General features: G+C 39.1%; 1 protein-coding gene across 1 annotated transcript in view; it reads left to right on the forward strand.

Moving 5' to 3' along the window:
- The window catches only part of LOC5565493 (Krueppel-like factor 12), a 212,191-nt gene extending 201,733 nt beyond the window's left edge, over positions 1-10,458 (forward strand). Inside the window, exon 5 of the mRNA XM_021850794.1 lies at positions 9,780-10,458. Coding sequence (XP_021706486.1) covers positions 9,780-9,952 — 173 coding nt within the window. The 3' untranslated portion in view covers positions 9,953-10,458. The remainder of the gene's footprint in view (positions 1-9,779) is intronic.
- Positions 10,459-10,786: the final 328 nt, after the last annotated feature.

A 10,786-nucleotide genomic window follows, 5' to 3' on the forward strand; every position in this document is an offset into this window, starting at 1 on the left:
CCTCTTTCGACAGTCGTGAATTTTCGCATAAATTTTTATTTCGGTATTAAAAGGGTCAAACTTGCACAACCTATTGTCGGGGTTCTGCTTTACCGACTCTCAGTGTTTAAAAATAACTCTCACTGAATTCTTCTACCGGTAGCTACCGTACTACTGTCCCTCTACTTAAACAATTTATTATTCTAGAATGGGATATTCCCGTTTGTTACACTTGTCGGGGTAGAGTAATAGTTATAATTTGTTAATTAGCCTAAGGAGATATTCTGACCTGTGCGTTTTTCCGCTGCGATTGGCCGATGACGATCGACCTGTTGCTCCTGTGCTGTCAGTGGTTCGTGCCTCGGCTATGATGGCTTGCCGTCTAGAACCACACGTGTACACGGTGTTTTTGCTTGATGGCGGGCCCGCTGAATTCACTCGCGAGTGTCGCTTCGAGGCCAACAATGGAGTGGAACCGGCAATTGGCGACCGATTAGCACCCCGGAAGTAGTGGCGACTTCCGATGGCCCGTAGATGCGCTGGGGCTGGATCACTAACCCGCCACGAGACCAGCTACAAGCGGTCGGGTCTTCGGACCTGCCCAGAAGTCACGCGGCGTGCGTAACTCCCTACACCTACCCGGACGAAACACCTTCACTTGAAGGATATTTGGTCCTTCAAGTGAAAACAAATTAGCACAAATTAGGTCATATTGATTAACAAATTGTGTTCTGACTTCAATTACCTTGACCTCGAGCGAATTTCGCTGTACTATTTCCAAAAGTGGTAGGAAATTTTAGAGCTTGGTATGAATCTAACATAGAACATAGAACAATTAGGTTACACAACGAGACTCTAGAATTCCACACTCACTTGACTAGCTCAATAGACTTGGCTCACTTGGGCCTATAATCACGGTCTCAACCACTAGACAATACTCTCGATTTCTACAGAAAATTACAATGAACATTAATTATTGGTTTCTTTGGATTCACAGGTACAACTCACAAATTTACTATCGACTGGCTAACACAAAGTTTTTCTAACTATATCTTCCACTAGGTTTTTGGGGACTACGTCCGTTCACTACGCCGATCGAATCGAGAAAGAACGCTAATTTGGCAAAATAAGATGGCCTTCAATTCTTGGCCTTCGCGAAAATCGTGGGGTTCCAAGGTCACACATACAATCTAAAAATAACATACATCTAAAAATAGCAAATCTTTTTTCTCTGAACCATTGGCTATACTGCCTATTTTTAGGATCGGAGTGATGTGATCTGTTTCGCGATCCGTTAAAAATGGGTGTTTCAAATTCTCGCCACCCATGGCGTTGCGATCGGCTAAAAGTGCTCGAGTTCAAATATCGTCTCTTATATACATGTTTTTTTTTTTTACTCTCAGCTTTATGGTAGCCCGAGAAGAAGTACATCCAACGTAAATCAAAGAAAAAATTTAATACCTATTATACTCTCTTGTAACATTGAACATTTGTATGGAGAACGAGTTTGGAAATTTCACAGCCCATTTTCTCAAAGCTTAATTTTTAACAGATGCACACTCAGTTGAGCTCGGTTAATATTCATTCTTTTGCCGAGATCCGCACTGCCGAGCGGTCAGCAACTGAATTTCAACTGATATGTCAGCAAAAAATCAAGTTTGTTTATAGCAGCACCTTTGGATGCCGCTGACATCAAACGTCACATTTGCTGAGATGTCAGCAAACGAACTTTAACCGAGATCTGCACAGCTGAGATCGGCATTCTGATTTAAGTATATGGAACTGACTTGCGATTCACGGCAGTATGGGTCTCGTAATGTAGCAGCAATGAAATTTCTATCTGAAATATTAAATGACTATTCAGCCAATATGCTATATTAGCTGTACAAAATTTAAGCACTTTCAAGTTCTTGGTAATTTTTAGAAATTTTAGATTTTTTTCCATACTGCCATGAAATGCCTTCTTAGTATTCCATTTACTCAATGCCTTCTTTTGTCGAATGTTACAAATATGCAATTATGGGCAGCAGTGACGTGAGAAAAAAAAATTGTATCAGCCTTATTTCAAAATCAATCATTTAGAGATAGCTACAAGTATTTCTCCAGCGTTTCTGTCATAAAGTATACCAATGATTTGTTGAAATTGGTTTAAGACCATTGCTAAATGATCACCATTTTTTTCATTAAGCGTTTCAAGAGATTCCTCCAACATTTCGCTGACAAAACCGGAAAAATACTTCCAAGATTAGGACAGGGTTTTTGGAAGAAATTTTAACTTGATTTCTTCTTAATCAACATTAGCAGTAAATCCAGGGAACTTTTTCCAGCACTTTCATGTAGAAACTCAACAATATATTCTGTGTAATGCCACCAGATTTTTCCTAGTAATTTCTAAAAGAGCTTTGAGCGTTAGACCTCGTCACTTCATTAAGGGTTTTTGAAGAAAATGTCACAGAAATTCCGGATTTTTTCAAGGATTCTTCAAGAATTTGTACAGTAATCATTCTAGCAATATATAAAGGTTTCTACCAAGAATTCCACTGGGGAGACCTCTAAACATTTTCTGCTATAAACCATAAAAGAGATTGCTTGGCGTACCCTTGGTCGAGAAATTCCATGGTTTTCTCAAGTATTTCTTTACCAATAACTCTAGAGATTCTTCCACGAGTTTTACTACTTATTTCAAATATATAATCCATCAGATAATTAGAAATCCTTTTGAATTATTCTTTCAGTTTTTCTAAAGAGCCCTTCTTGGATTTGTGAAGGAGTTCTACAAGCGATAAATGCAGTAATTTCCCCAAAAAATCCTAAACAATTCTACCAGCAATTTTGTTTTTCAAGTATTCTTCTAAACTATTTCTTTTTTACAAGGAGTTTCTTAAAACATCCAAGAATTCTCATTTTCCAGGAAAATATTCTCACTTCAAAAGAATCTCAGCACGTTTTTTAATGTTTATTTCAAAACTAGTGGTCCCGGCAAACTTCGTCTTGCCATCAAGTAGGCTGTTGAAAACCGCTATGAACTGTCTCATACAAAATGACAGTTCCGTTCAGTCCCGTTTTTCCTACTTTCCCGGTGAACTTCCTGGAGCTTTTATACACACAAACACGTCGGAACCCTTGACGAACAAAATGAAGGAAGAATCATTCAAATCCATTGCCCCGTTCGTGAGCCATTTCGTGACATACAAACACCATTTCATTTTTATTAATATAGATAATCACTTAGTATACCTCTAAGAGTTCCGCAGAGACTTTGTCATTAAATAACATCAACAATAAAATCAAACTGGAGTATTTCTCGTTGAAACCGTCTCACTGTTTTCTCTTGGTCTTTCAAAATGTCTCAGCAATATTAACTCACATTTAATCTTGATTTCATTCTATATCTGCATACGAAAGCGCAACCAAGAATTTTCCAGGTATTTGCGCAATACTAGAATTTCAGGAATTTATCCAGTGATTTCTCCCAGTTTTCGGAGAGTTCAACTAATAATGACCGTAATGATATTATTCACTAAATATCGTATAACACACAGAAAAATAACCAAAGAACATCTTTAAATATGCTTTTAAACATAAACATATACAAACTTCTGAAGCAATTACTTCATATTTATATTTGTTTGCTTCCACAAGACGTATCATCAAAAACTACTTTTTGGCGGAAACCATTGTAGCCTTTGCTCCATGTAAACTAAAAAGTTGATTAAAATATATTATATAATATCACTCAAAGTGATCTAATCTTATGATCAACACTGCGCCGTAAAGTATACCGATCAACAACACAAATTTGCCGACATCTTGGTTACGGACGTTATTAAGAAACATATTCGGCCCTGAAAATTAGCTCCGAAGGTCAAGTTTCATTCGGAATCTTCGGAGAAAGTCGAGAGAGAAAAGGTCGCGGCCGAACGCGAAACCTGAGCGATCGGCCAGCGTATTCTTCTTAATTACCGAACTATTTCGAAGAAGCTCGTGGGACATTTAGAGCTTCCGCTGGACTCGAACGAGGTCATCTTCCCTAATCTGAGGGTCACGGCTTCGATTCAATTTCGTCCGAACCGTCAACCAAAGTGGAAGTGTCGCGGGTGATCGTGATCGTGTCCTTGAATTTGTAAGAGAAAAATTAAGCAACGTGGTTATAGTGTCCTTTATCCAGATTATTTTCTTTGTTCTAGTCCCTAGTTTAATAGTTAGAACTTCCAAGTTGTGCGTTGTAGGCAAGTTTGTGCGTTTCCTTCACCAGAATACAGGTATGTGCTCAGTGTGTCCGTCCCGTTCCCAAATTCCGTGCATTGTGCTAATTCCTTTGTGTAACAGCCGTCAACCGCAAGAACAACGTCCGCGACCGCGACATTGCCATCTTCGGAACGAAAGTCCCTGACAACCGTCATTCCGTCAGGAAGGAGGCGATCCGTCACCAAATCGCTTCGTAGTCAACCGCGGCTGCCAAGTGCCGCCCAAGAAGGACTCAAGCCAACTACGAGCCCATCTTCCATCCAAATCCACGTGGATCGTCGACCGCGGGTCCAAAGGTCACTTTCACCGCCGTGGTCCGCGCGCGCTAGGACCAAGAGCGCAGAACCACCAACAGCAAACGATCGCCATCATCCACCGCTACCGTAGATAACCAATACCAGCGCCTGCAGTTATCGGTGAGTCCGTTGCTTTTTTCATTGTGAAGGGCGGCGTCCGGTGAGGACGCCGCGGAGGATTTTTTTTGCCGACCAAAGGTCGTGTACTTTGATTGGACTGCCAAGTCGCCTCGAGGCGCGTCCATGAAATTTTAAGGTTGGGTGCGATATGCTATAAACGTGCGCACGTAATTTTTGAATGACCACCCAACCAAATTTCTATTAGTCACCCGTGTGCCAAGCATTTTGTTCGTCTGCCGGTATAGTCGAGGAAAACCTGCATGAGATGAGAATGAATGAGAGGAATACACACTAGCACGAGCACAGGAGAGCAGGATTAGTTAGGTAGTAGAACAAAAAAACGCACATAGAAGACTAGGACGATAGTTAATTGAAATAGATACATGCATGTGATAATTATCCGTCATTAAATGATTCGTTTTTTTTTTTTTTCATTATACGTTAAATGTGTTGTTTTGAATAAAAGATGTGAAGCCCAAGACAAAATTATTACACAACTAATAGTTTGGAGAAAGATTCTAGTTCCACGTTGTTTCGGTGCGTGTCCTTTTCGTTGAATGTCTTCCGCGTGTTGGAATTTGACTTTGTTTCAATTTGTCTCTTCCACTTTGGTTGCGCCTCTGGCGGGAGGTAGTTGAAGCTGCCAATGATGAGAGCATAGCGTGCAACGTCACATGTTAATGTTGCATTGCCTTTAGGTACGGGTGATCTCTCACCGCTCTTTGGAGACGTAGATTTGTAATTGAGAAGTTATGTTGGTTGTGTAGGGTAAAGTACCTAGTTTTGGTCTAGTTAGTAGGCACACTGGCTCGATCCCAATTTTCTTGGAAGATTTTGAATGGACTCGCCCTGAACGAGTCTCAACCGGGCAACATTAGACTTGTCGTGCGGTCTCCTCACGGAGTGGCGCAAAAGCCGCATGATTTATTCCAGATCGGCCAGTGTCGGCTACACCATGGCTACGCTATCGTATTGGTGAATTTGAACCTCTACTTGAGGGGCCCCTAAATCTATCTCCGCACCGGGCCCGCAAAATTCTACCTACGCCACTGACGGAAGCCCAAATAAAAAATCAACGCTGAAGTGTCAAGTTGTATAAATTGAGATGCAAAAGGGACCCAAATAGCCGCCAGGGAACATTTTCACTAATTAACACACTTCAACTAATTAAGACGTAACGCCAGAAAGAAGGAGACATGCAAAATTATGAATAATATTAGATTTGTTCTGGTTGACTTTGATCCCACGACTGCTCAGTATGCTATACAGGATGCTGTAACCAACTACGCCACATAACGGGTAACAATTTTATAGCACCGCCAACCTGAATTCAAAGTCCGTCACGATCCCACATTTTTTGCATGATTTTGACACTAATAAGTCCCAATAGTTTTAAAAAATGACACCACATTGTTTTTTATGGTTATTAAAAAACCCTAATTTATTTCTTGTTATCCACTGTATTATTATTTATCTCTACTAACGTGGCTTTTCGCGTTTGATAAGTTCGTCTCTTTTAATCACTCTATTATAAGTGCGCTCTAAAAATTTCAATAAACCAAGTGCTCTGATTTTCAAAAATTTTAGTCCCCTACCCTATGATTATATGGTAATCATGATGATCTTTTGACCAACTACCCTTGAGTAGAGAGTGCAGTAAAAAATATATTAAATTATGTGTCTCTAGTAGATTAGGGATTGCTGAATCTGATCCCGTTTTCAGAAATGTTCTAGCACCTCACAACTTTTAGATACAGGTCGCCAAAGTTGGATAAAACACTGGTTTCATTGATGTTTACATAAAATTTAAAGTATGTTTTATCAAACTTTTTACTGATCTAATCCACCAAACATGCAAAATAGATCTTTAACTTTCATTACACATATAATTTGGTTGAAATTTCATGATTAAATTTAGATAAAATCGATTTATTTTAACATGCTGGCATTCTCCATAGAAAATACTTCGTTTCTCTTATACGGCAAAATACAATACTTTTCTAAACCATAAAAAAATAACTTTTGAGCATCGATAGTATTATGAATTTTGTTTATAAGTGTTGTTATATACATGAAGTTTGAATTCTGTGGCAAATCAAGCAAATAAATTGCCGTACAAGTTGGAAAACTTGCATGCAAATTTGGTCAAATTTGGTATTTTCTACAGCCAATATCTGGAAAACTAGACGTGCTATGATATTTTTGAAAACGGCAATGGATTCAGCAACTCTTAATTAAGTAAATAGTGGTATTTTGGTGCTTGAGACAAAAACGTGTTCCGCAGTGTTATTGATTAGTGAATCTCTCAGAAAGTTCTCCTGAAATGATTTAAGCATTCCATTAGTGACTAGTCTAGAAGTTCGTGTACGTATTTCCAAAATTTGAATCCTGACATTTTACAAGGAATTTCATCATAAGTGATGGTGGTGATTCAATTGATTTTTCCTGGAATTTATTCGGGCATTTTAGCATCAATTCCACAAGAAAATAAGACATAATTTAACTTATATTCATGAGCTAATAAAAATCCGACTCGGACATTGTCTCGTAGATGTGCTACATCGCGCCCGAACCGGTCGACAGAAGGGTAATTTTAAAACTTTTTGACGTTAGTAAGAACTATAAGCGTTATGTCTTATCTCGCGTCGCATTTCGTGAATGATTTTTCCTGAAAATTTTGCAGGGATTTCGCCAGAACTTTCTGTCGGAATGTCTTCAGTGCTTCCTCGAGTAAAATTTTTATTGGGATTTCTCCAGGAATTTTGCCAAGGATTCTTCAGTAAACTTTTCCAGGAATTATTGCAGAGATTTTCAATTTTTTGAAGATTATTTCAAATATTTCTCCAGTAATTTCTTACGAATTTAGTCAAGTAGTCCTCTCGAGATTACTCGGGGAAGTAGTTCTGAGATTTCCTTCAAAAATCACTTCAGGAATTTTATCACGAATACTACGGGAGATTTCACTAGAAATTCATCAACAACAGTTCTACAAGAAATAATTTTACGAATTTTTATAGCGATACCTCAAGGGATTCCTTTACAAATTCTCCCAGGGAGTCCTCCAGAAAAATTGCTACATGAATAATTCTAAGGATTTCTCCAGGGATTCCCCTTGAAATTTCTCCAGAGATGCATTCTAGGCCTCCAAAAATTCTCTGGAGGTTCCTTCAAGAATTCCTATAGAAATTCTTAGAAAATCGTAAAAAGAATAGAAATTCCACCAAAGCTTCGTACGCGAATTTTTTTTTAGATAATTTTCCAGAAAATCTTTTCTCGAAGAAGTTTTTTGAGAATTCTTTGGATAAGTTCTTGGAGGGGTTTCTGAAGAAATCCCTGGAAGAACCTCTAAAAAAATTTCCTGGAAGATTGCCTGTAGAAATTATTGCAGGAGCCTAAGAAGAAATTTCCGAGGAAAATTTTGAAGGAATTCCTAACGAAATTTCTTCTAATTTTTGGAACCGCGGTCATCGATTAGAACTTTACCGTAATGTTGGATTCATCACAGGGAGTACTGAAGTAATCTCACTTGAAGAAACAGTAACCACTTTAATTTCGAGTCCATGGCTTGCGACATGATTTAGCAAATCAATTCTTAACAAAATAGTTCGACCATTTTTGAATGACTTGTCCACATGCTGGGTTGTTCCGAATACCGGTGCACTGGTGGAAGTGGCCATTATATTGGCGAATCTGAAACCTGGCTTGCGATATATCAATTTTCATGAATTTGCAAATCAAGTCAAAAGGTGGTTCAAATGTATTTGAATGACTTGACCACAAGTCGGATTGTTCCGAATTCTCTGTTCCCTGGGGGAAATGGTCACTAAACTGTCGGTTCTGAAACCTAGCTGGCAACATCGAACTTCATAAATTCCCAAATCAATGGCCATTATATTGGCGGTTTTGAGATCTATCTTGTGACACATCAAACTTCATGAATTTGCAAATCAAGTTAAAAGAAAAGTAGTTCAAGAGGTTTCTGATGACTGTGTCACATACTGGGTTATTCCGGATAACTGGTTCTTAGGTGCAAGTGGCAAATATGTTGGTGGTTCTAAAACTCAATTTGCGATGTATCAAATTTGATTTTGCAAACTAAGTCCAAAGAAATGTCAAATCGTGTGAAGATTTCTGTAGTGAATTTTGAGTTAAATATTTACTCCGCATAACAACCTTGAATTCGCAGATAAGTTTCTGTCAATCCTGCAGCTGAAAGAGTTGATTTACGAATTTATTACATCTTATAAACTCTCTACCTTACTCATCCACTCTTTCTTTCACTAAACTCATACATTTTCTCATTATCACACATACAGAAAACTTTGCTTTCCATCCAGAGCTATAAAATCGTATTTCTTCACTTCTTCACACGTGGCTCCGTTTGGCACACGTCTTTTGAGCCTTCATTAGGTGACTTAACATAGTCTTGAGGATATACGTCCTCTACATTCGGTACAATCTATACGTAAGAACGGTCATCTACAGCAGTATGCTTAGCACATAATTGGTCACTACTTTCAGTGACTGACCAGAACAATCGAAGTTGTACAGAGATTTGATGAATTATCCTTGGGATTAGCTTTCCATTTTTCAATGTGCACAAATCGAGAATTTTATAAGTCAATAATGGCGCCGGCAACATCCTTACGGTCATCGGGGAAGGGAAGGAATGTTAGTTAGACAACCGTTGTTACTAGAGACCGAGTATACCTCTGCATCTCCACAGTTGTCATGGAGAGGGTGTTGGGTTAGTGGGATAAGGTAGAGATCTGGGAGTCACCAATGTTTGGTGATGCGATCCATAAAATAATATTCGTGATATAATTCGGTAATCGCATGACACGCCGAACAAGCGTTCATCACTGGCCCACGCAAGAGCAAGCGACGCGATCAATAAATCAAACACAACTAACGATCCGCGGCGCTTTTTCATTTCACTGTGCGAACAACGCACGACATGTTTCATCCTGCACTCGTCGCCCGCCCCCGTAGGAGCAAGCGTCAAGGTCGAAGGATCAACATAAACTCTGTAATTCCCTTTGAAAGTGTCTTAGATAAAGTATAATTATTTGTAACACAGTGATATTAGACAATCAAGCATTCTAATGTATTTTTCTCCTCTTTTATTTCCCGCAGGTGAAAAGCCATACATCTGCACCTGGGAGGGCTGCGTGTGGCGCTTCGCTCGGTCCGACGAGTTGACGCGACACTACCGGAAGCACACCGGCCTCAAGCCGTTCCGCTGCAAGCTGTGCACACGTTCCTTTAGCCGTTCGGATCACCTGTCGCTTCACATGAAGCGGCACTAAGTTTTAAAGAAGGGCCCATCGTGCCTTCCGCCACTCACAATCACACTATTAGAACACTTGTAAGCGCAACTAATGGAGTCTACTTACTAGGATTAAACTTGAAAAGCAATACTCTGAATCTTCTGCATAAGTTTAGCGCATAGCTAATCACATCAGTGATGTTGAATCTCATTGTATTAATTCCATTATCTATCTCTTAAGTTATTGAAACCATGGTCCCAGTTTTCCCGTCAGTATATACTTAGATTCGTTCTGTTAACTAGATAAAGTAAGGTGCTGTTGCAGTTAGCGTGAATTTTTAAGAAACATACAATTGAAAGATCTCCGTACGATTCCTTCTAAAAGACACTTTCGCGATTTCACCGTTGATTTCTTAACTCTCTCTTGAAGTTTTCACCGACAATCAGCCATAGATCGTTTCGAACAAGAAAGTGAGCATCATTTGAAAAATTGATCAGTCGAAACATTCCCAGTAGCGATTTATATTTATTGCAACCAGTGCACTTTTACGAACAGCAAACATTATTAGTTTATTTAATCTGTTGTTAATTGTACATAAGAGTTTATTGGAGGAGACAAAGTGTGAAACTCCAAGCCAGGAAGTAAGATTAGAGCAAACATTTCACACTGAACAAGTGCAATTACAAATCGAACAAATCCCAAACTAGCCAGTAAGAATGATTAATGGAGATTACAACAACTAACGTACACTGCTGCGTTTCGATTATAAGCAAATGGGAGCAACAACCAAGTGATAAGCGTGAGCTATGAAGCGTGATTAGGTAGGCAAAATTTTTGTTAATCATCGTTTAGGAAACGAAAAACTTATACCGA

This window comes from Aedes aegypti, chromosome 3 (assembly GCF_002204515.2).
Source record: "Aedes aegypti strain LVP_AGWG chromosome 3, AaegL5.0 Primary Assembly, whole genome shotgun sequence".
NCBI lineage: Eukaryota > Metazoa > Arthropoda > Insecta > Diptera > Culicidae > Aedes > Aedes aegypti.